Here is a 27,786-nt window from a genome sequence, read left to right on the forward strand (position 1 = left end):
CTATTTGGGTAGTATTATGTCCTGTGTTTGTAATTTTATGTGCACTGAATATTCATGTTATTTTCCACTTATTTGATGTATTCCTAATATAATGTCGTACCTGATCATGGCCATATTGAGTCTATGGGTTTAAATAACCGGCGACAAGAGGAACAACTAACATTTTTGTGGTTGAACGTTCTTATTATTTAAATAATTTTGTTTGTAGAATTCGTATGTCACTTTATCCCTCATGGTATCCCTCGTGTTTATACCTATGAACATCATAGACATTGTGCCAATTTGTCTTACACCAGCATACATTACACATACTTCGAACTATCTTATTCTGAATTTCTCTAACTATTCTGTGGTGGTTCACTATTTTTTTTTTTACAACACATTGTATTGCTATTTAAGTGATTCAAGGCTGATTAACATTTAGAATTTGAATGTGAATTTTTTTTCTAGATATACAATATGAATTTGTTCATTTTAATATTTTATGGATACTACATTAACTTTACAGGTTAATCATGGTTTTACATTAATTAAATCATTGACTGTATGATGGTCTTGGTTTTTTAAATATTTACTTAAATTATATTATCATATTAGTCAATTATAGTTATTGTTTTAGTTTGGTAGTTAATATTAACTATAATTTATTATATGAATCCTTGTATTTTCAATGTTAATTTTATGTTATCAATATTAGTATTTTTTTTTTATTTAATTCTCTTAAAGATTGAGAAGTGGGACACTTCTCAGTCGAGACGCAGAGTTGCGTGACCTCGAAATTATCACAATCTCGAAATTTGAATCGCCGCCATTGCTACCGGCGGTCGAGAGAAAAAAGTTCTGAATTTCCGTGTAAAATTATGAGATTTTAATTACGATTTACAGGGTATTTTGTATTTATAAATAATATTTAAGGGATTTTCCCCGTTTAGAATTCAAAAATTCGATCATATTTTGCCTAGCCAAGTGAAAGTTTGTGGCGACCTTAGCAGATTTTTTAGGTATATGACGTAAATATATATTCCAAACATTTCTACCAAAGGAAATTGTTAAACTTTCTTGAAGAAAAAAATGGCTGGATTCGTTTGAGAAAAGCGAATGAATTCTAAAATAGCAGCCATTTTCCGACGAGAGAAATGACGTCGTTATAAAACATTAAAAGTGTAAGTGTAATTTTAACTAATATCTTTGGTATTTTTGAAGAACTGAGAAACATGTAACCGAATACAATTATGCAGCACGAATTTAAACATAAATACGATAACATTAAAAAGGACTAGATAGATGCTGATAAAATAAATAAATATATATATAATATGCACTATACAATATTTACACTACCATGATGAAAGCTATACGGCAATATAACTGGAACAAATACTGGTTTATAAACTTATTTAAATTAGTTTGGATTAAGTAATTTCCAAGTAAACTATTCTAAGGCAAACAAATCTAATTATTATAATAATTATTAATAACTTTCAAGGTTTTCAAATATCGTATATTTCGGTGTATAAGTCGCACTTTTGACACGCAAATTTGACCTCTAAATTAAGGGTGCCTCACCACACAGATTGTACATATCGTCACCTCGTTGGCTAGGCCTGAGTAGGCTAGGCCTAGCTACAGTGTACTAACCGTAACGGAACCTGCTTCTGCCTAGTTTTCAAGGCATTTTAGCGTGATGTTATACTAAATATGATGAAAAGATTTGTTCATTGTGGAGCTGTTTTAGGCGCTCCGATAACATTTCATTTGTAAACGATTACGATTGGAATAGTATTTATTTATAGTTATACGCACGATCGCCGACCCCCAGCGCAAGCCCTTCTTGGCGGCCACATGGTGTACGGTATTCGACTAGTATATTCTCCAGTTGATTATAGCATAGACCTAGCGTACACACTTCTCGGATATTAAAAATAGATACTAATCGAATACGATTGTCCGTGAAAACGTGCGCCCTCTCGAAATGATCGAGCGAGGCTAGCCCACACACGTGTTACACACACGGTCATGCACTCGATGTTGCGGGTGCGAAACTCATGAATAACAAGTTAGAAAGAACTTGTTGAGGCTGGGCGCGGCCGAGCCTAGGTAAGAAAAAACCTAAATAAAGGACGCCGTTGTAGATATAACAAAATATATTATTACAATAATATTGATTACAATTTAAAACAACCTTGTTTAAATGATGAAATATAAAGTGCGTCTTATACATCGACGATATAAAAAATACCGATATTTTACTCCAACTTAGGGGGTGCGTCTTATACACAGGTGCGACTTATACACCGAAATATACGGTATATCATAAGTCTATAACTTATTTACATAGCACACTTATTAAACTTGGATATAAATTGGTGTAGTAAATGCACATGAAAGTTGGTTAATACAGTATGCAGACATTTTGGCTTGGTACAGTATGCTGGCTAATTGAGGTACTGTAACTTGGTTAAAATCCTGAGATGATCAAACGCTGGCATCCAAACACCTGCAATATAAAAACAAAAATATTACAGTATCATTGTATACTTCCTTTATAGGTTTATTTCAGTACATCTGGTGAGCTTGGTACCATCATCTTCTGGCCAAGTGTTGAACACGTCTCCTAGCCTGGCCTAGCATCAGCATAATAGCCTGGGCGGAAGCTGGCTGACTGGCTCTTCTCTGACTAGCTAGGCCTAGGCTAATAATAGTATGCTCTACAGCTAGAAAGGGGCATGGGGCTAGGCCTAGATGCATCTAATAAAAAAATTACAAATTTAGTTCCAATAGCATAGGGTAATTACTAATAGTTCAATCCGTACGAAATAACTATATAGGAAACTTCAAAACAGATCGGCCTAGCTAGCCCTAGTTACAGTAGGCCTAGTTCTATACAGACCGAAATCTCAATGTATTTTATTCCTTTCATAATTACAAATTTCCACAAAATATTACTTCAAATAACATTATAATTGCGTGATAATCAATAAATAGTCGATCAAAACCTAATATGTCAAACCAAAGCCCCATGATTGGTAAAGATTGATCTGCTAAAACACAGACGCTATCTACGATATAGTTAAGGAATACATACAAAGATGGTGGCGGCCCGAAAAAAGTGACTGCTCAATTTGCACTAAATTTTAATAGTTCTCATGAATGAACAGAGCCAAATCTTTCTCAGAATATGTATTATATGTGTATTGAACACATACTAGAATGTTATTAATTTTGGCTTGTGAAGAAATAATCGGCTGGTTTGTTTCAAAACAAACCAGAATCAAAACTTACCTCACGTGAGCCCTCGACAGCTACTATTTCGAAAAATGGACGCCGATTTAAATGTCCGTCCTTTTATACGAAAAAATGTCGGCGGGAAGATTCTTTCTATATTTGGTAAGCCTTTACCATATTTGGCAAGTGAATAAGGCTCCTGATTGGTGAAATTTTACTGGATTTCTGAAGGCTCTTCCATGCAAAAATTCATCGCGGTTCGTCGCTAGGTGTAAACAATTTCTACTTCCTGGTATAAAATGGCGCATGCGCAGGGGAAAATTAGCGATTTAACGGTCATTTGAGCACTCTGCGTCTCGACTGCTTCTTTGATAGGTGGGGAATGTAACACACGAGAGAATATAAATATATTAACTGTTCACTAAGTTTGGTATATTGTGGAATTTATAATTGCTCTAATGGGATTTCTAATGGGAGTTACTATAAACACTTGTTGATGTCCAGTGGTCCAATTTGCCCTAGCTTTCACTGAGGTGAAGGTGATGTGACATCCCTCCCTTAATGACTATTCCTCATCATCAAAGAATGTTCCTTTGTTCCAAATAGTCCCCTCCCAGTACATGCATATTAATTAGGACCGTTCCTTAAATATGGATGTACTGGTAAGAGGAGGGCAGAGAGGATAAACGTTTATAATAGGAACATTTGAAATATAGCCAGTACAGACTGCATTATATTTAGTATTGGAATAAAACTGTTGTCACTGGACAAAACCATATTTACTGTTTGTATATTCTGTGACTGTATGACATCCTGCCGCTGAGACTATAATATATAGTAACGGATACAACCACCGTTACACTAAGATGAAAACTTGGTATGATAAAAATGCAAAAAGCAGGGTTTTTAAGCCTGGGGACAAAGTTTTGGCGTTGTTTCCCATTCAGGAAAGCCCAATACAAGCGCGATTTCACGGTCCATATGAAATTGAATAAAAAATAAGAGATATAAAATATAAATATAAAATAATAATCATAGAGACACCAGGGAGACGGAAGAGTAGACAATTATGTCACATTAATATGCTTAAAAAGTATGCTGAAAATGTTTCTAGCTATGTAAAACCAAATTGTGTGGCTGTAGCTTGTAACAATGACGGTGGCTCTCAGAATGATTTAAAAGAAAATGGCAAGGAATATGATTTAAAACTAAGAAACTCTGATATAATGAACAATTTAAAACAAAAGTTAACGCATTTATCAATAGAACAACAGAGTCAATTAAAGTACACTTGTGAATAAATGGAATGGTATATTTTCTGACACCCCTAACTATAGTGTAACAAATTCTGCATTCCATATTATTGTCTGGGATACACAACCTATTAAACAACATCCTTACAGGGCGAATCCAATTAAAATGGAGTATCTTCATAAGGAAATTGAATATATGTTAGAAAATGGTATAATTAAGTTTAGTAAAAGCGCCTGGAGTTCGCCATGCATACTTGTTCCTAAGTCTGATGGTTCATATAGACTCATGGCGGATATGAGAGCAGTTAATCGTTGTTCAAAAACAGACTTGTATCCAATTCCGAGAATTGAAGATTTAATATATAAGGTTGGGAATTCAAAATTTGTTAGTAAATTTGACCTTTTAAAAGGCTACTGTTAAGTGCCGCTAACGCCGCGCGCCTAGGAAATTTCTGCATTCTGTACCCCGTTCGGGCTTTATCAATACAGGGTGATGCCGTTTGGCCTTAAGAATGCTCCCGCGACATTTCAGCGAATGGTAAATCGACTTGTAGCTAACGTAGAAGGTTGCGAGGCGTACGGTTGATGACTTGATAGTATACAGTCAAACTTGGGAGCAACACATGCAACAGCTCAATAAAATGTTTAAAGCTTTGTCACAAGCAAACCTAACTGTAAACTTAAGTAAGAGTGAATTCTGTCACGCTACGGTTACTTATCTCGGACATGTTGTGAGGCAGGGAAGGGTTAGACCCATCAGGGCTAAGGTTGAGAGTATTTATCGGTACCCAGAACCCACAAACAAAAAATCGTTTATGAGGTTTTTAGGGATGGTGGGGTACACTATCGAAAGTTTTGTCCCAATTTTTCTAGCGTAGCAGGTCCTCTTGAAGAATGTCAAATTTAAGTGGTCGGATATATGTGAAATTGCCTTTAGTAAAATTAAGTCTATGCTAATGTGTGAACCAATCCTTATAGCACCGGATTTTAAGAAACAATTCCGTTTGTATGTAGACGCTTGTGATGTGGGGATTGGTAGCGTTCTCATGCAGTCTTGGAATTGATTTTAATACCTTCAAATTGGCAGCACTACGCACAATTTAACGATTTAAAAGTCAAAATCAATAACCAATTTTAAATAACCAAACAATAGGTAGAATACTTCAGATTAGAAGACAAAAATAGGCAAATATTGACCAACAATGACTATAATGAGTAGCAAGCCAATCTAGTATAGTAATAATAATAGTATTCAAATAGTATTCATATTTTTAATTCTACTGTAAGACGATAATGCAATTTTTAAATAGTTTTACATTTTTAACAGTAGTTTTAACGTTTTATCTTGTATTTTTAATCTGTTATAATACTGCACGTTTTAAATTGTTGCAATATTGTTGTTTTAATCTACCAAGCAAAGTGAATTTCCATTTTTATGGACAAATAAAATTTCTTGAATCTTGAATCTTGAATCTATATTATACAACTTAAAATTTGTTACTCCGCGACTAATCCTAAACCGGAAGACTGATACTAGCGCCTTTTGAGCTGGGTCACCATTTGATTCCCCTTTATCATGCATGCCGCTCTGACAAACAAAAGCTTGAGCACCATTTTATCATTTTTTCCAAACACCAAATGCATGTAATAACACTAGGTTAGGTTAGCATATGTTCGTTACTTACTAGTACCTAGATTTATTCAAGATGATTCGACCCAGGTGTGACAGGACGAATAGGTCCACTTTTGGGCCTTTATGTCTATATGCCTGGCTTCTAATTGATTTACATGACATGTTTAATGTTATTCATTTGGATATTTAATTGTTCATTTTATAATTTCTTTTTAAAGGAGGTACAAGGAGAATTGTTGTTCATCCTAAAGACCAACCATCAAATATTCTTTTCACCACAAATTAAGACATTAAAAACATTGAACAATAGGAGACATTAGTGCTAGAATATTCAACCAGGTTGTTGTTCTCTAGTTTGAACTGATATTAAAAAACAGGCTTTGAAAGCTCAGAAAACATGACAATGAAATGCAGTTTTAATGTCCTACACCAAACATGGGGATAGAAAATGGATATAATTTAAAATATAATAAAGGTCTATTTATACACAAACAAACAAGAAAGAAGATATATTAAAATGTAATATATTAACAAGATTCTGATTTTTTCATTTCTGACTACATTCATTTTACTGTGTGCACTATCATAATATTGCACCGACTCTGCAATTTGTATTTAAATTATATTACTTGCTTTTAGAATTAATGAAAACAAAAAAGACACTCAAATATCAATGGGACTATTAACTAAACTCTTATAACATAAATGCTATAATGTATTTGTTCTGACATGTCATCTGTACATCAATTTCTAGATATTGTGTTGTACTATTCTACTGTACTACAGTATGTTTGATTCCTGAACCTCAAAATCACTAAATAGATGGTTACCGTCCATTGGACGGCCAGTACGGCTAGTAGAATTAAATAGTTTTAGCTAAAAGGCTTGAATATGGTTCATAAAACAAAGACTTAAAGATTATAGCAATGGTTCCAACTAAGATTCAACCCAGGTACATGCAACTCAATTAATTTTACCTATGATTTGCTTGTCATTGGTTAATTTAGGACATTTCAAAACTTTGCTGTACAAAGCACAACAACCACCAAAAATATGAAACTCATGTTTTGGTATATTTGCTCTAATTTTAGGTTATAAAACTCAAAAATTGTCATTAAATCTTAATATATTATTTATTCATTTTATACTCTTTGCTCGTGTACACTCTAGTGAAAACTAACTTACAATAAGAGGTTGATGGCAACATTTTAGTAATAGAATATTCAAACAGTTTAATTAAGAAAAAGAAATTTATGTTGTTATAACTTTTATAATTTAATAATTTTGACATTGGCATGTCTTGTGTGCTATTCTGTTTTTATTTTTTTTTAAATGACAAAAAATAATTTAAAGATACTGTTAAGTGTTAGCTTAAATATGTTCTGTATTTAAACATACTACTGTAAGATTTTGAAGTCGGATAAAATGTAAAAATAAACCTAGTGATTCTCCTTCTGTAATGTATCATAAAATTGCTTCAATTCTACTGTTTATGACAAGGCTTCATCATAAAGAACTTTTTCACTCTTTAACGTTTGTGATTCACAAGGGTCGCATGAATGTCCGCATCTGCTGGATTACATCTTAGATAGTCTTCAATTATAACATCCATCCATTAATTGTTTTAAATTTACTTGAAAACACAGATGTTTAAAAAAGTTATAGGATACGATGAAATAAGTTTTTATTCTTAAAAACGCGTAACAACCCTTAGATTGGTAGCCTAGCGTCTTAATCACCAAGCTACAACTCTATTCTTCATCTAAATTTTGAGAATGCCAATTTTTGTCAAATGCTTTTTTAAAATTAAATTTGAAGTAAGTTTTGTTTCGTTATAATCTAAATATGCAGGATCTTGAGTTAAAGATTTGATAATAAAGATTTGAGTATTTACAATCAAAATTTACAATTAAATTTGTGTTAGCATGTTTAAGATCTTTGTATTATCAGAGTGATCTATTATAGTACAGTAGTTAAATTGTCAATAATCAATAACAAACATTTAAAAACTGTGTTGTAGAATTCAAGTTCTCATTTTAGGTCTAGCATATTAGCATTGAAAGATGAAATCTTTATCACATCAAAAAATATTATGCTTAATGCATATAGATCATGCTTGCATAACTTGAAGTACATTTGCTAATAATACAAACAGTTGTTTTAATAATGTTTTAATAGACAATTTTGAGAATTTCATAAACTTTATTTAAGACAAATAAAATTGTGTTGTTTTTCAGAATAAAATTATTCATAATTTCTACATTGGCATTATTACATATATTGATCTCCAGCCAATGCTATATAAAACAATTATAGCCTCCCATTTTGTTTTTATTTTTCTTACCATGGAGCCAAAATTTGGAACAAATTTTTTCTTAATATAAGTCTGTTTTGTTGTAGTGAGTTTTATAATTGTTAGCATTGCTGTTTTAATTTTATCTACTAACTTTAAAGTTATTAATCCATTAATATACATTTATATACTTTTTCGTTTTTTTTCTTGTTAGTTCATCAAGTTGATAATTGTGATATTGTATTTGTATTTCTTTCATACGGCCTCGTGGAAGAAGACATTTTGTTGTGAACGAGCCCCCGTTTTAAAATAAAGATTTTATAATTATTATTATCTATTCTGGTTTCTTTATAAACATTTAAGAATGTATTAGTAATTATAAGTAAAATGAAGAGTAACATTTCAGATTCAAATTGGTCTTTACAGAAATTCATCACAGGTTTTATAAGAATTATACATGCTGTATTTGTAACTGGTTTGTGTTATTGTACATGCTCCTATTATCAATTAAAATTGTCTTCCTGTCTGGTAACAGCTCAATAAAAAATGTAATCAATTTAGTTTCAATTAAATGATTTGTATTATTTGTATCAAGTTTATTTATAACATATAATGAATGTATGGCTTACCTTATTTTGAACATTCACATTCGCTCCACTCTGGCATAACTGATTGCAGATTTCAGTACTGCCTATTTCAGCAGCAGCATGTAATGCTGCAAAACCATCCTAATGAATATATTAAACAATAACAAATATTACAAAACATACAAAACATTAAGCTAATTAGTAATATGTAATAAAACAAAATGATATCTTATACAACATTCTTATTGAATAATAAATGATAATCTTGCATTCTGATCTACTTGTCCTATTTCTCCACAACAAGTTAATTTTCTAAACAATTAATTTTTGAATATTATTTTATAAAGTATAGTACAATTTATTGTTTTGTATGAGCTATTCCAATTTGTTTTACATTTGAAAATATACATTATGCTTCTATCGGTCAATAAAAAAGTTTGCTTCTTGTTTTATTATAGTGTCTTTAGTGTTTGGAAGTGGGTTTAGAGTGTATAATGTAATGTGTAATACTTGTTGATTACTGACTTCTATTATTATAGTGTCTTTAGTGTTTGGAATGAGTGGGTATAGAGTGTATAATGTAATGTGTAATACTTGTTGATTACTGACTTCTATTATTATAGTGTCTTTAGTGCTTGGAATGAGTGGGTTTATAGTGTATAATGTAATGTTTAATACTTGTTGATTACTGACTTCTATTATTATAGTGTCTTTAGTGTTTGGAATGAGTGGGTTTAGAGTGTATAATTTAATGCGTAATTAACATGGCAGTGAAATTATCATTATCAGATTTAATCAATCCAAATCATTAACATTGCTTAATACAACAATTAAGATTTTATGCATTTTACTGAATCTGAAATTTCTTTAAATAGAATTATTGCTTCAAAGATTGAAAATTATAATAGTTCATCATAAACATTACTGTAGTATTGCTTTTGATGCAAGTGGAAAAAGTGATGAATTGGTGGTTCTTAGTAGAAGAATGTTATTAAATATGAACTCTGATGATATAAACTGAATGATAATAATTACTACAGAAACCTAGAATATGGGTATTGAAGATAAAACAAACATTATAAAGACATCAACAAATTTTCCTGCCAAGTCATTTTTACTGTTCTATTCAAAATTCCCATCTTTTTATAATTTTAGTATTTTTGTAATCCCCTTTCTTTCAGGGCTTAAAAATTAAGGTTCGGATTTCCCTCTTTACACTATAGGCCTCCAGGTACTTATAATTTTCTTTAAATCTAATAATACAATACATATCATCAACTTGTTTATGGGAGAAAATACAATTTCTATTATTCCTTTGTACACCAACTAAATTGTACTGAGGTTTAAATATCATTTAAAACTGCGTTTTGCTAGAATGAAATCCATTAAAAATAGTTCTTAGAATATTTATTTAAAGAAGTGTTACACTTGTATTGATGATGAATAAAATGTGGGTGTGATAACAATCTAAAAAAGCCTGGGAATTCATTATTGGCTGTTTGAACTGCCAGCCCTAATATTCTGGTACTAGTAGTAGTGCACGCTTGTGGTTGTTAAAACTGTAGAAGGAATATGCTGTTACTAGATCCATGTTACCGGTTGTTTAAACAACCCTTCACAGTTGTAGTGCATGTCATTGGTCATTCATAAGAAATGGAAAACACTTTAATAAGTACAAATATAGTGTAGTGAGTGTGTCATGTTGTTTAAAAGTGCACAAATAAAAAAAAACAACTGAGTCTGGGAGAACCTGTACTTGTGATTTGTTAAAGAGCACAGAAGAGATAACTTCTTTCTTGTACATTCCAGAGTGCATGTTATTAGTCATTTTATATGTCAAAGACAGAGTATTCTATTTGTGCATGTTGTGATTATATGCATAGACAGAATGTTCTTCACTAAGGCCCAATATTTGTCAAAAGCAGTATAAACCCAAAAAAAAAAAAAATTGGAAAAATCTAATCACTAAATAAGTAGTGAAGATATATCAAAATATTTGTATGTCGTTTTATACAAAAACTTAAAAAAATATGGGCCAAGGGGCACGTTATTGGTCGTCCAGAGTTGGTCTTTATCTATTGGTAGACATTCTTCTCTTATTTTTTATTATTTCATTATCGTTTAGTTTAGTTATCTGTTATGCATCTTGAAATGTTTTGATAAGGCGCAATATAAATGGTTTATGTATGTAATATGCACCCTTAAAAAGTAATAATTGAAAATAAAAAAACAAATGAAAAAAAAAATACTGTTAAATGTTCAATTCAATCATCATCAAAGGTACATCTCTATTGACGTTAGATCATCATTTTTGAACATTTGAACATAATTTACATGAGACAACAATTTATCATATTTACTTTAATGTGTGTCTGTTTATTTAATTAACTAATTATCATAGTGACATTGTTATTAAGTACAGTACTGTAGAGGAATCATTAAGAAACAAATCAAGCTACTGTATGGTGACATTGTTATTAAGTACAGTACTGTAGAGGAATCATAAGAAACAAATCAAGCTACTGTATGGTGACATTGTTATTAAGTACAGTACTGTAGAGGAATCATTAAGAAACAAATCAAGCTACTGTATAGTGACATTGTTATTAAGTACAGTACTGTAGAGGAATCATTAAGAAACAAATTAAGCTACTGTATAGTGACATTGTTATTAAGTACAGTACTGTAGAGGAATTATTAAGAAACAAATCAAGCTACTGTATGGTGACATTGTTATTAAGTACAGTACTGTAGAGGAATCATAAAGAAACAAATCAAGCTACTGTATAGTGACATTGTTATTAAGTACAGTACTGTAGAGGAATCATTAAGAAACAAATCAAGCTACTGTATAATGACATTGTTATTAAGTACAGTACTGTAGAGGAATCATTAAGAAACAAATCAAGCTACTGTATAGTGACATTGTTATTAAGTACAGTACTGTAGAGGAATCATTAAGAAAAAAATCAAGCTACTGTATGGTGACATTGTTATTAAGTACAGTACTGTAGAGGAATCAATAAGAAACAAATCAAGCTACTGTATGGTGACATTGTTATTAAGTACAGTACTGTAGAGGAATCAATAAGAAACAAATCAAGCTACTGTATGGTGACATTGTTATTAAGTACAGTACTGTAGAGGAATCATTAAGAAACAAATCAAGCTACTGTATAGTGACATTGTTATTAAGTACAGTACTGTAGAGGAATCATTAAGAAACAAATCAAGCTACTGTATGGTGACATTGTTATTAAGTACAGTACTGTAGAGGAATCATTAAGAAACAAATCAAGCTACTGTATGGTGACATTGTTATTAAGTACAGTACTGTAGAGGAATCATTAAGAAACAAATCAAGCTACTGTATAGTGACATTGTTATTAAGTACAGTACTGTAGAGGAATCATTATGAAACAAATCAAGCTACTGTATAGTGACATTGTTATTAAGTACAGTACTGTAGAGGAATCATTAAGAAACAAATTAAGCTACTGTATAGTGACATAGTTATTAAGTACAGTACTGTAGAGGAATCATTAAGAAACAAATCAAGCTACTGTATGGTGACATTGTTATTAAGTACAGTACTGTAGAGGAATCATTAAGAAACAAATTAAGCTACTGTATAGTGACATTGTTATTAAGTACAGTACTGTAGAGGAATTATTAAGAAACAAATCAAGCTACTGTATGGTGACATTGTTATTAAGTACAGTACTGTAGAGGAATCATTAAGAAAAAAATCAAGCTACTGTATAGTGACATTGTTATTAAGTACAGTACTGTAGAGGAATCAATAAGAAACAAATCAAGCTACTGTATGGTGACATTGTTATTAAGTACAGTACTGTAGAGGAATCAATAAGAAACAAATCAAGCTACTGTATGGTGACATTGTTATTAAGTACAGTACTGTAGAGGAATCATTAAGAAACAAATCAAGCTACTGTATGGTGACATTGTTATTAAGTACAGTACTGTAGAGGAATCATTAAGAAACAAATCAAGCTACTGTATGGTGACATTGTTATTAAGTACAGTACTGTAGAGGAATCATTAAGAAACAAATCAAGCTACTGTATAGTGACATTGTTATTAAGTACAGTACTGTAGAGGAATCATTATGAAACAAATCAAGCTACTGTATAGTGACATTGTTATTAAGTACAGTACTGTAGAGGAATCATTAAGAAACAAATTAAGCTACTGTATAGTGACATTGTTATTAAGTACAGTACTGTAGAGGAATTATTAAGAAACAAATCAAGCTACTGTATGGTGACATTGTTATTAAGTACAGTACTGTAGAGGAATCATAAAGAAACAAATCAAGCTACTGTATAGTGACATTGTTATTAAGTACAGTACTGTAGAGGAATCATTAAGAAACAAATCAAGCTACTGTATAGTGACATTGTTATTAAGTACAGTACTGTAGAGGAATCATTAAGAAACAAATCAAGCTACTGTATAGTGACATTGTTATTAAGTACAGTACTGTAGAGGAATCATTAAGAAAAAAATCAAGCTACTGTATGGTGACATTGTTGTTAAGTACAGTACTGTAGAGGAATCAATAAGAAACAAATCAAGCTACTGTATGGTGACATTGTTATTAAGTACAGTACTGTAGAGGAATCAATAAGAAACAAATCAAGCTACTGTATGGTGACATTGTTATTAAGTACAGTACTGTAGAGGAATCATTAAGAAACAAATCAAGCTACTGTATAGTGACATTGTTATTAAGTACAGTACTGTAGAGGAATCATTAAGAAACAAATTAGGCTACTGTATGGTGACATTGTTATTAAGTACAGTACTGTAGAGGAATCATTAAGAAACAAATCAAGCTACTGTATGGTGACATTGTTATTAAGTACAGTACTGTAGAGGAATCATTAAGAAACAAATCAAGCTACTGTATGGTGACATTGTTATTAAGTACAGTACTGTAGAGGAATCATTAAGAAACAAATTAAGCTACTGTATGGATAGTATATGACTGAAAAACCTGATCAATAGAATAGTTGTATTATGTGACACAAAGCTATTCCACAGTTAAGTTAAATGCAATTATTACCTCTATGATCTTATAGCATAGTGAGTGACCATGCAAACAAAATTAAATTAAGACTCAACATTTTTTTACAATTTGTAACTATTGATGATTCATACAGGTCTTATTATTAAAAATAGGCATTACATATCAAATACCTTCTACTATACTATATAATAAGTAAAAACTTTCAACATTACTTTATTGGAGATATTGTGATAGCATTGTAATAGGCTTTGGTATTTATGTACTGTAGTGTTGACTTGTTCAATAGTTTAAATATCGATGAAAATGTGAAGAATAACTTTATAAATCAAACTTAACATAATAATTATTTAATTTTAAAATGTTCTCATGTTTTAAAGTTTTACTCTTTCACTAATGTTGTAATATCCTGTAATTATCACACTTTCAAATATTTGTCACACAAATTATAAGTGACAGGTTATTCCAAAGTGATACAAACTATATAAAGTGCATTGTTTATTACAAAGTGTGATAGTATACATCTTTTTGATATAATACTTCATAATTGTTTTCATCATCATTGTGTTCATTACTATACATGTGGTACATTTTAATTCATAGAAACAATTCTGCTTTGCTATGTATCAAATTTGTTATCTAATGCTTGATAACAAATTGAATGCTTGAATTATATGTAATTAGCATTGGTTATTGACAGAGTTGTACAATTGGAATCTCATAGACAATCAATTGATTGTGCTAAGTGTTGCTTATTATCTAGCCTACTATGCACATAAACAAAAATACATAATAGATGTATGTAATTATTTGTTAATAATTCATGAGATTAAAAATAAATGAATTAATGAAAACTACTATATAAGAAATTGTTTTCCTTTCATTTATAGACCAAACAATTTAGCATAATTCAAACTAATATTGAAGAGCGAGGTTCACAGTCGTAAATTTAGAACTATAGAGCAATGCATTATGTAGAAATTTAAATGTAGCTAATACACAAGAATTGTTGGCTACACTTGTGTGTACCTTTATCAGTGTATTGTTGAACTAATTTAATTGCCTTGTCATTTGCATTTCTTGATTATAACCACAATAATGTTAGTGTTAAGCTTCAATCAATTAAAGCAATTTTTTCTCATAAACTGTTTAACACAAAAAAAATTACACCAGAGGAAAGCCAAAAATCTGGGAGGGCAGGGGACGCTAAACAAGTTTTGTTTGTTATGTGGCCTTTTAGCAATTTACAATCAGTTTTAAATAACCCAAAATTAGCTAGAATACTGTAGATTTTGAAAATCCAAATAATAGCTAGATACTGTATTATTTTAATTAGCCCAAAAAAAAAGAATGTTGTAGATTGTTGAAAACCAAAAAATAGCTAGATATTGTATTTTAATTAGCCAATAAAAATTAAAATGTTGTAGATTGTTGAAAGCCCTAAAATAGCTAAATTTAACCAAAAAATGACAAAGATATATGAGTAGCAAATCAATGGAATTTAATAGGCTTGAATTTGGTTCATAAACCAAAAGATTTCAAATTATAACAATGGTTCCAACTAACATTTAACACAAGGCTGTAGGAGCAACTCAAATAATTTTAACTACCTGTATGATATGCTGCCATTGGTTAAATTTAAACAACTTAGGATCTTCAAAATTATACAGAACAATATACCACCAAAAATATGAAATTTTGTATAATATATGTGTGTGTATATGTAATATATATTTTGTCATAATATTATTATGGTGTTATGGGCTTATGTATTTGCTCTAATTTTAGGTAAGAACAGCCCTTCTATCAAAAGTAATCCTCACAACCTTTCATTTCAGCATAGATATATCATTTTAATCTAGAAATATCCTCTATATATATAATATAAAGAGCAAAGGAATCAAGGTGAGGGTTGATAATAGACAAATTTTTTTTTTTTAATATAATTTTTTTTTTAACTTATATCATATCAACTATTATTAGTGCTATTTTTTTTAAATACAACTTGACAAATCATCTAATGTTCAAAAGAGGTTTATGCTATGAAAAGTGTTATGAGTATTCTATTGAATGTTATCAATTTATAAAAACATACTGACTATAATACCATTTAACTTTACAAACTTTGATGATTGAGGTGTATGCTATCAGCATTTTTTATTTTACAGTACAGTAGTTAAATTATAATAATCAATAGCAAAAATATTTAAAAACTGTGCTGTAAAATTCATTTCACACTTTATTTCTAAAGCAGCATTCGGCAATGAATTATGGAAAATAAATGTGTATATTATTTAATACACATATTAATGTTATGGTATAACAGTGTGTAAACAAGTAACTTGAAGTATACATGTTCTTAATAAAAAAATTTGATTGCAAATTTAAAAAAGAAGAAAATAAGTTATTACGCATGTGTTTATAACTTATAATATTCATCATTTCTATATTGACCTATATACACACACCAGTATTGTTCTATTCATTTTAAGAATGTAGAAAATATATTTAAAATATGTTTGTTACGAGAATTGGTATTATTATAATATAACTACAATAGTATAATAACATGGATACTACAGTAGTGTATTGTCAACTAAATTGATCTTCCCATAGAGATATTATATAATATCTCTATGATTTTCCTAAAGTCTTATAGTACTGGTAGCATCTACATTCTAAAAACAATTTATTGATTTGTTTCACTGAAGGTTAAATTAATGTTATAAACTGTGTGTATGACTTACCTTATTCTGCATATTGACATCAGCTCCACCATCTAAGACCAGTTGGCAGATGGTTGTATTACCTGCGAAAGCAGCATACATTAATGCTGTCCAGCCATACTATTGAAAATATTAAATAATAAACAAAGTTACAAAACATGTACTGTACATATTCCTTAATATCTAACACACAAAAAATGACTAATATTAATAATCTTATAAATATCCTTAATTTAATAAAAGTTAATATTTTTTCAATGTTGAAAATAATTTTTCTAATAACAATCAATTTTAAATGATTATTTCTACAAAGCATTGTAAAATATATTGTTTTGTGTAAACTATTCTTATGATCAAGGTATACTTGAATTCTAAACTATAAAACAGATTATACTAACTATATCATCTACAGTATAATCAATTTTATTTTGAAATAGTTGGATTGAATGCAAACTATTGTGTAAAGAAAGGCTACATGTTTTAAAGATGTATTGTCCCTTTGATTAATTCCAAACAAATTTACAAAAAAATATTTCGAAAAAAAGTGGGTCATTTTGAAGTATCATAATAGTTATTAACTTTCACCAAAAATTAGTCGAAAAAAGAAATCATTTAACTGAAATACAGACATTTTTTTGTTCAAAAAATAACTTTGACTTCCAGTCAAAGTTTTCGATCAAAACATATCTCATAATGCAACGCGCTTGTTTGGCTACTCTGTATGCATAATCATAAAACTTCCTCGCGATCTGTGTGAAAACACCTTTTCAACCGCGACGAGTTGTAAACAATCCTAATTAGCATCATGCCTAATGCATGCCTACTCATGGTTTCGCTCGCGACGATTTTCCAGCAAAATGTAATCAAATTAATTTTACCTGTTAATTACGTAAAACTTGTTTTTGGCTCGAATTTTCGACTTAAAGTGAATAACTTTAATATTACTTTGATATGGCCAATTTAAATTTAGAATATTTTGACCTTCATTTTTTTGTGTTTCAAGGGACAATACATCTTTAAACAATTTTATTATAAGGTTTTTTTACAGTGCAATTATAATATAAAACTAGAAAATTTATTTTAAATTTTAAATTGTGTTGTAGCCGTTAATAACAGGTTTTCACTATTCAATTGCACCACTCCAACTTGTTGTAATAGCCGTACTTGTTGATAATCATTTAGGCCTACTGTTTATTAGTGTGTGTTTTGTGTGTAGGCATTTTTATTTTGAACATCACTATTGTTGACAGTGTAATCATAACCTCACCTTTTATTCACAATTATTTAGTATATATTTTCTATCATATTATTTTGTTGTGTAAATAATATATCTAATACAAATTTTAAAGCAATATTAAAATTAATCCATTAAAACTTAATGTCTTAATAACAAAAAAAAACTAAAAAAAATTATATAATACTAATTTTCAGCATTGCTTTGATATACATTTAGGATCTATGAAATAATAACAGACAGTATGTTATCATAATCATTGAAAGAATAACATGAATTATTGCTATTATACTATGTTATACCGACTGTAGTCAAGTACTAAAGAAAAATAGACAAATTAGGCCTGAACATAACATACTAATTATGTGCCAGTTAAATGAGCAAACATTTTTTAAGCTTTTATTGTGATTATTTGCCATCATTTATACAAGTTTAATTTGTTGATTCAGTTTACTATTTATTAGAGTGATAGTGTGTCTTATTATATTATCACAATTAGTATGAATTGTAATGTAAAAAAAGCCATAACCCAAATCTAATCTTAATTATTTCATTCACAACATTTTCTTCTTGTGAAATTGGTTTGTTTATTATAACAGTGCTAACATATTTATAAAATTATCCCATAATGAGGATTATTTAGTACATTCATCTTGAAACAAGGCCAACAGCCATAAGTCGCGTGCTCTCAGAAAAAAATGAACATTCAAAAAGTAATGTACTTTAAAACTTTTCTGTACATCAAAACAGTTCAAAAAGTACAGAAAAGCGATAAAACGCATAGTGATACCGGACCGACCAACATAGTGAACTATAGAGTCGCGTCCACGCGACTAATAAATGAATCCACAAAATCCCTCTTGATTCTCTAAAAGAAAGAGGATAAACATAGTTCTTGGTATCAATTTCTATAGTTTATTTACAATGTGCCTACTGTGTAGAGTTCACCAATAACTTTAAATATTTCAGAATCTGAAAGGGTTTCTCATACATTTCAAAAACACAACAAACACACAACAAAGACACATGCAGTACAATAATATAGAACAAAGTGATAGAAGAGTAAAACAACAATTTTTAAAATGTTGAGAGGATTAATGTTTTAATGTTTTAAGATTTGAGTGTCATAAGGACTAAATATCAATCAATTTATTTGTAATTTAAATATTCTTATGTTTCCTCATCTTTATTGTTTCAAATTAATTAATCAAATTTCAATATATCACCGGGTGGTTTAAAATTCATGTTCTGTGCCTGTTGTGTTTATATAGTAAAAACAGTTCTTTCTGTCATGTTGCTCAACTTAAGCTATGTCTACACTATCACTACACTAGTTTGACAAAAAAAAAAGTGTGATGTGCCCAAATATGGTGGTGATTTGCTCAAATATGGTGTGATATGACATCATCTTGTCCATATATGGGCAAATCACATTTTTTTGTCACATAAAGTTTGATAGTGTAGACAGAGCAGCTTTATAATGATCTATTAGTTCAAATTTTGTTTAAACATTGATATGTTTAGTTGTAATACAGTACTTACACATTAATACTTATACAGCATTTAATGTCATTTTATTTAAATAACTTGAATAACTAAATCTGTTGAATTGTTAATGTTTAATGAATAGTTTTTTAAGTATGTTAATATTTATATCATGTAAATATTGTATTTTTATTTCGATCCTGTATTGGTGTTTTGATACACTGTTGGGTCTTGAATAATTGAATACAATAATAAAATAGTAATACTGTAATAATAAAACAGTCACTAGTCTGGTGGTTAAATCTGTATACAACACAGAGCTTGAGCTGATGGGGTTTGATTTCAGCCTCAAGAAGCAGTGGGTAGTGCACCAACATGTTGATAACTACTACAAGTAGTTTGTGTCAATATCTATATTAATTTGCTTGATTGGTTCATGACGTATATTTTAAATAGGGAAAATGTTACAAATCAATCATTACCATTGATGACTGTCATTTTCCTCAGATGGACATTGATGTTCTTATTCAATGGAGTAACATGGGAAATTAATTTTCAAATTATTTCTATATCACATGCTAAACATCTCAACACATATTTTTATCAGAAGAATGGTTGTATCTTTGAGAGAACACAAACTGATCAAAATTGTTAATAAATCCCAGGGGCGGATCCAGCCTTGAAAAATAAGGAGGGGGAAAAAGGGTTTGTGACAAAGTTTGAACAATCGGCCTCAGGAACTAGTGGTGCAGGGCGTGGCAAAAGGCCTCCAATGTTCTACCATGTTTTAGGCTGTTTTATTAAAAAAAGTGGTTAGGTTTTGTCAATTTGTTAATGTTATGGTACATTTTATAAATGGACAATTGAATTGTTTGTTATGGGCCCACCGTTTCAAACTGCTGTGTGAAATACGTTCTTACATATGTGTCCTGATCTGGCAAAACCCTACTTTTGTCGGAAATATTCATTTTGTATTTTTTTATATATTTGGATTATTTGAATCATAAGCTTGCTGCTTTGCAATGGTGTTTATTTCATAGAAATTGAGTAAATATTTAAAAAGTTATTATATTTTAAAAACTTACAAATCATTCAATTAGTTTACGAGAAAATCGCGTTTGAAGTTTGCAATGAAATTCTTTTTGATACGCGCTGAAAACTCACTCCGTAGCAACGCGGTTTTTTTTGGTCTAAGGCACAATGATGTCATACCAGGAAGTGTGTGTGATATAGCAGCAGCGTGGACACTATGGTCAATTTGACTGATTTCAGACGCCATTTTAACCTATTTAGTCACTCGAATTAACCATTTTGCACTATTGAAAAGCAGCATTATAACTATCAAGCTAATGTTAACTGGTTTCGGAAGTGTTTACGATACCAACAGCAAAAAACCAAGCAGGCCTAGCTTTTGGCCTACTAGGCGCGCCTATTCAGATTTTTGCCGTCATCGACCTGATGGGTGTTCATCAGGCCGTGTATGGCAGCGGTGCATCGACAAGGGGGCTAGCGTTAGCCTAGACAAGTTAGGCGCCTTGCAGAGTCACAGCTAATTGCAAGCTAACATTACATTGTATTGACGATTACATTTGTTTTTTTTTATAACGTGGAAGATTCACTGTGATGTTTGGGCTTGAATCCAATGATTTAAAAAAACATTTAATATGAAAGGAATGGACAATAAATTAAATAAATAATTAAGAGCCGATTGGATATATAAAATGTATAAATAAAACTATTTACAATAATATAAAGCTAGGCCCAGTAGTAGTAGGCCTACAACCATAATAAAATTAAGGCCTAGCCCAAAAAAAAATAGAAAATTTGATTTTTGACTTGTCTATTTTACTATGGAATCAACAAATACAGACTACAGCTATTGCAGAACACTTTACTTTGAATATTAAAATTGTTTTTATTCCAATTTACGACATGCTGTGTGTAAAATAAAAATAACCTCACAAAAATGTAAACAACTTTTTATTTCCGCGCGTAGAGCGTATAACATCTAGCGCGTTGACCAATAACGTTTGTTATTGCGATGATGCGCCATAGCAACACACGCAGTTCGCTGTTCCAGAAACTTCGAAGAACCGAATTTTCTGAAATTATGTCATAGTAAACCAAAGTTTTCATTGGTTCCTTCTTTAAACTCCGCCCTAAAACTTCCATATTTGGAATGTCAAATGGATGAGCTTTATTTTGATGTGTAACCTTTCAACATTGTGCAGCGAACTGGCGATCAACTTTCAACTGAATTTACGCAAAATGTTAGCGTAGATCGTGAATAAATTGTTAGGCTTGAGGAAAATACATGTTTTTAAAACTCTCTTTTTTCATAATTTTAGTTAAATTTCGGGGAGTTTAAATCAGGTAGACGTATTCTTAAATAGTGAAATATTTCGAAAATGCAAAAACATGTAATCTGCCAGGGTAGTCGATTTGGACGTATTTTGACTGATTACGTGAATTTTGAATTGCCGACAAAGAGAGGGTTTTGCCAGATCGGGTCACATATAACAAAAATGCAAAAGCTGATGAATTATATTATGTGCCTTAAATAAGTAATCTATTTTCAAAAGAGAGAGAGAGAAAAATAGGAATTATTTGTTAATATAAGCATGAATGATAATGTAGGACTTTTGTATATATTATATTTAAAATCAATTTAGTATAGAGCTGAATAATAGTGTGTGCCGTACTATTTCACATAAACCATCATACCTATTTTCATGTTACAATCAGTGGCTGATTTTAGGGAGAAAAGCGTGCAAAGCACAGCATGTGTAATTATGGCCATCTACGATATTCATCTTGATAATTTTGTATAATTTTACTTTTCTACTGAAGGCTACAGGGTTACCAGAACTGCATCTGTTTGTTCTTATGTCTCTTTATAAGTTTCATTCAACATTTATTTAGAAATATTTATATTTATCAAGAAATAAAAGAAGCATACATTTACAATAACTTAAATGGTAACATTAAATAAGAAGTCTGTGAAGTGTAAAACTAAATCACCTAAATTAATCATATTTTTCAAAGGATTATTCCCATTTGGAATCTAATAACGTTTTGTATCAGATCGAATAATATTCCACAGTTCATTAAACTATATGTAAACTTTACAAGAAAAAAATTGTTAAATAACTTTGACCCTGAAAATACATGCACATGGGTATTACCTTTTCCCATTGTAGGTATTATATTATTTATTATTATTTATTCAAGCAAAAGATACATTTTACAAAATATAATACAAATCAACAAATTAAACAAACACGACGCAAGAAGAAAATATAAAATCATAGTCACTAGCTACCAGGAAAGCACAAAAGCAGCCTAAGCCACTGTCACCAATTAGATGTGTACCTCCATTATGCTTGTTGTGGCCAGGTCTTAAATGTTGCGCTTTATATATGAAACTGAAAATAGTATAATTTCAGCTATTTTTTTATCTTAAATGTTTGTGTTTTTATGTTTTGTTATTTGTACAAGGTGTCCAATGTGGATAGAAGTGCTTGCCACCTGTTCATAACTTTTTTCACTGTCTTGTGCCTTGTATTTTTCTTTCAGTGATAAAGTTTAATAAATGGAAAGTATATATTTCTACTACTCTAGTAAAGTAGTATGATGTTAATAACAGTTTGTTTAGTTATTTGTCCAACAGATGAATAATTATATCATTGTTCAGATTCTGAAAATAATTACAATTACAGTGGATTTAGTTACCAAGCCGGTATTAGCCAATCAAGTTGTCTAAGCAAATTGTACTGAAAGACGAATGTACTAAATTATATTGACAAACCATCTAACATACAGCTAAGATAAGATATAAACACACAATATACTTTTTAATACTAAAAACTGAAGAAGAAGTGAAACAATTATGTTGAAAAAAAAATATGATGCTTTTAACAATCAGTGTGAATGTTAACTGCAAATATGCAACCAGAGAACACTTATAAAAGATCTTAAAAACAAATTAGTATTGATGCACTTTAATTAGTGTCAAGTAATTTAACGTTGTATTATCAAATTCATTGCAAGGGAAAACAAATTGATGTATACCTGGCTCTGGATGTTGACAGCTTTCTTGTCACAAAGGAATTGGCAAATTCCTTCAGGTGTTTCTTCTCCCGCAATCTATGAAATAAAACACATAGATCAATAGTTACATTTTTCATTAAAATACATACTATAGTAAACATAGACAATAACATACATTCCATGTTGCAATAAATTACAGCCATTATATTATAATATTATCATTATAATAATAATATTAGATTGCCCAAATAAATAAGTTTTTTTTCTTCTTGTCTTAAATTTTGTATTTACATTATTTTTATATAAAAATTTTTAATGAAATTTTTGTTTATTTATTTTTTTATATTTATTTTTGTATGAGGGGTAGCTGGCTCATTTGATTTACAGCAATGTATTTTGCTTAAGCTGCCCCTGCCCAGCTTTTTTCATCTTTCATATATTTTATTGCATGTATTGTATTGATGTCATGCTGGTCAAATAAATAAAACAAAACAATCACATCAAATGAGCCAAGAGTATTTATAAGGACTACAATGATCATTTTGATCCATTATGGCACTGTAAGTTGTTGTGACCCTATTTTATACCGCCATGTTGTGACTTTTAATTCATTTAGTTACTTGCTTTATATCTCTTCCGTTTCCAGCGCATTAGCTCATAGAACAATTTATTAAGTTGCTAAGAGGCTACTGTAAGTATTGCTAGTTAATTGTTGCTGGTTAAATTGTATTATACTAAAATAGTGTAAACTTGCCTACCTGAATGCCATTGAATGCACAAAGACGAAGAAGGTCTTGTTTGATGAGATCCATTGTAATTCTGCTAAACAGAAAAAAGGCAGAAACAATGTATAATGTTTAAAACGGTTTAAAATAAAAACAATTTGTCAATTCAAAATTGGTAGGGTTTATATTAAAGTAACACACACATTAAAAAATAGATGATTACGAGTTACTTGAATATTAATGGTAGATATAATAGAAGCTCATGACAACAAGGTGGATATCATTAGAATCATCTACAGACTGTTGTGGCTTTAAATCACCCTTTTCCTAAATAAAAGCACCCCTCCCTCTAATTTTGAAAGTGACAAATATAAATATACAAGAACTGAACATGATGTTGAAATAGGAGTAAATAATTATATAATCCAATGTCTCTTCTATCAACAATTTCCTCAACCAATGCCTCCTCTATCAAATAACATTATAATATTTCTAGTCATACTATAGAGTAATGCTGAAATAAAAAAATCTAAAATATATAATGCTTCTATATTAATAGAATGCAAATTGTTGTACAAAAGACCAACACTTTTATATAACTGATAACCAGGGCAATTCAATATATTCTGTAAAATTTACACCATATTGTTGTCTTTGTTTTATCATATAGTTGATTAGAACTACAAACCAACGTGAATTACCATTTTAGGTAGAGCAAACAAGGTGTATCAAGGTACCTTGTGTAAAAACGATGATTGGTTAACCATTTGAAGACGTGGTCCGTATTTCCCATACGGGATAATTTACTCTGTATAAAGACCGTATATGTAGATCTTTTGGGGTCACTGAATTGCGTTTTTTGAGAATTTGACCTTTGACCTAGGTCCAACAAAAATTGCAATTTTTCAGAAGGCCAAAACATTTCACATACAAATAAAACAAACAATTGCAGAAAGTTAGTCATAAAAATGTATTTTGCATTTTTCCTAAACCTATTAAATACACCTTCAATGTATTTTGAGTTGTAATTATTAAAAAATACTCAAACACTGAATAAGATAAGGTTCATACAAAGTATTAATAAAATAAAAATGTTTGATTAAAATCATTTCATTATCATACATGGCTGAAACATGATTCCGACAATTAGGAGAGTTGAAAGGTATACAATCTACAACTCTAGTAAAGAAATTGCAATATCAGTTAACATAATAGTTGAGTTTATCAGATTTGTTTTTACATTTTCAATAGATTGGTTTGAAATGCTATTTTATCATTTTGTAGTTTAATACAGAGAGGCACCTGTGAGGATCAAGGGCTAGTTTAGGCACTGATGTAAATTAGCAATTTGGGAATTATGGAATCTCTATGTGTCCAGAAATTAATTATTCCAAACATTTTTACTGGGGTACTGCTTTTATTCAGAGGATACAAAACAGCTCTAGACCACAGCGCAACTGTAAAGAGTTCACATCAACTCAGCCCAACCTTGGTTGAGGTTGAGTTGAGGTACTAGCCTACCAAATGGTGACATTTTCCCCATAGGCCTATTAAAAGCAATTAAAAGTAAAAGCGTCACAACAGGGCGCTTCAAGGTGCTTGTCCAAGGCCGTTGACAGGACCTGTGGCAAAGCGAACTTTGTTAAATGACGCCCAAGATGGCTGGAAATGGTACTCTCGCACATAAAATTCATGATAAATGGCACCTCTAATTTGCAGGAAAAGACACTCTCATATGTACAGTATCATGCTACCAATGAGCAAAACGATCATACTTTTCACCTCCAATAAACACACATGACTAATTGCAGGACGATATAACATTTTGTTGCCGATTTCATTCACTCAGTATTTAGTTTTTATTGCGTTGCATTCAAGTTCATTGCGAACGTACATCTAGGGGAAGCCCTGAAAAAAGCCCAAAATTTAATCCTTATTATATAGCTCAATATTTATTTACATCAATTTGTTGAAGAAATTAAATATATAAATATAAATAGGTATTGATACAGTTGGGTGGGTGGTCTAGAAAAAAAAATAGGTTGCTATAATGTATACTACAGTACACAGTTACCACAGTTAGTGTACTATACTATTATTAACATATCCTTTATGATGATGATCTGTAGTTAACCACGGCGTTCCATTTTTGACTTATATACACTTTTATTTATGCTTACTGACTGTCAGCTAAACAATAGGTAGGCCTAGGGGCGGTTGTATGGCGGTGTCCTTTGTATGAATCGTTACGAATGGGATGCGGAGGGTTCGCCACTGCATTCTTACTTTGCTTGATAATAATAATAAATTCACTAAGTCGGAAAACGACCTAACAAAAAATTATTCCGACGCTTAGGAGTTTTGGAAGGTATACAATCTACGACTTAATTGAAGAAATTACAACATCAGTTTTAATATTGGTTAAAGACACTAGATCTGCAATTGTTGCCGTTTTGTAAAAATAATATATAACTTTAAAAACATTAAATGTGCATTTTATGGTTAATTATGATAAAAGAGAAAATTAATGCACTGCCTAAGTAGCTCGCTTCGAAAGTTCTAGACGTTTGATCTAGCTTAGTTGGGCTTAGTTTTGTAGGCAAGACCAGGTATTTTAGCTGAAAAGTTACGGTTCTTTTATTTGTTTACCTTTTTATGTGACCGATCATCACCTCACAATATGAAATATCAATCTGCACGCGATGCATGTTGGGATTTAAAACAGGCCGCTAAAATTATTAGAATCAATTTTTTTTGTATAGTAATAGTATTTATTTTTACAAAAAACCTAGGTCTATATATAGTGTCTTTAAGTTTATCAGATTTGTTTTTTCATTTTCAATAGACTGGTTTAAGATATTATTTTGTAGTTTAATACAGAGAGGCACTGTGGGGATCAAGGGCTAGTTTTGGCAATGATTTACTGAAAAATGTAAATTAGCCCACATACATGGTTCAGGCTAATGCTGGAAAATTTTAGGAATTATGGAATCTCTATGTGTCTGGAAATTGCACTATTATTCCAAACATTTTACTATTACTGTTTTTATTCAGAGGATTCATAAACAGCTCTAGACCACCAGCCAATGTCAAGTAACAAGTACAGCTAAACTCTGGGATTCCCTTTTAAAACGCATACTGACTTTATAAGTCAAGAAATTGCATTGCAAAATGAATTAAATCTCGGCATTTTTTAAATAGAATCGGTTGCCGTTCAAAAAATGTTTAATATGACAATTTTACATTTGACTCATACATTTTCGTTCAATTATTTAGAATTTCCTTTCAAAATATAATTTCTTCGTAAATCTGTATGCATGGTGACTAGATAAAAAACAATAAAGCCTAGAGATTGCACAGATTTTAGGCTCTGACATTCCTAATTAGGGGTGAAAGCAATTGCCCCTCCTATACTCTTAAGGCCCATTTACACTAGGGCGATAACGATAAATAAACAGTTTTCGTTCTAAAACTATAGGATAATCATTTATGCTGTATCTGATAAAAAAAAGTATTTTTAAAAAT

At 30.5% G+C, this 27,786-nt stretch overlaps 1 protein-coding gene across 1 annotated transcript in view; it reads right to left on the reverse strand.

Moving 5' to 3' along the window:
• Positions 1-27,786, reverse strand: part of LOC144835066 (uncharacterized) — a 397,704-nt gene that overhangs the window by 256,967 nt on the left and 112,951 nt on the right. The window contains exon 3 of the mRNA XM_078690083.1: positions 16,789-16,887. Within this exon, the coding sequence (XP_078546209.1) occupies positions 16,789-16,887 (99 nt within the window). The remainder of the gene's footprint in view (positions 1-16,788; positions 16,888-27,786) is intronic.

This window comes from Antedon bifida, chromosome 2 (genome assembly GCF_963402885.1).
Source record: "Antedon bifida chromosome 2, ecAntBifi1.1, whole genome shotgun sequence".
NCBI lineage: Eukaryota > Metazoa > Echinodermata > Crinoidea > Comatulida > Antedonidae > Antedon > Antedon bifida.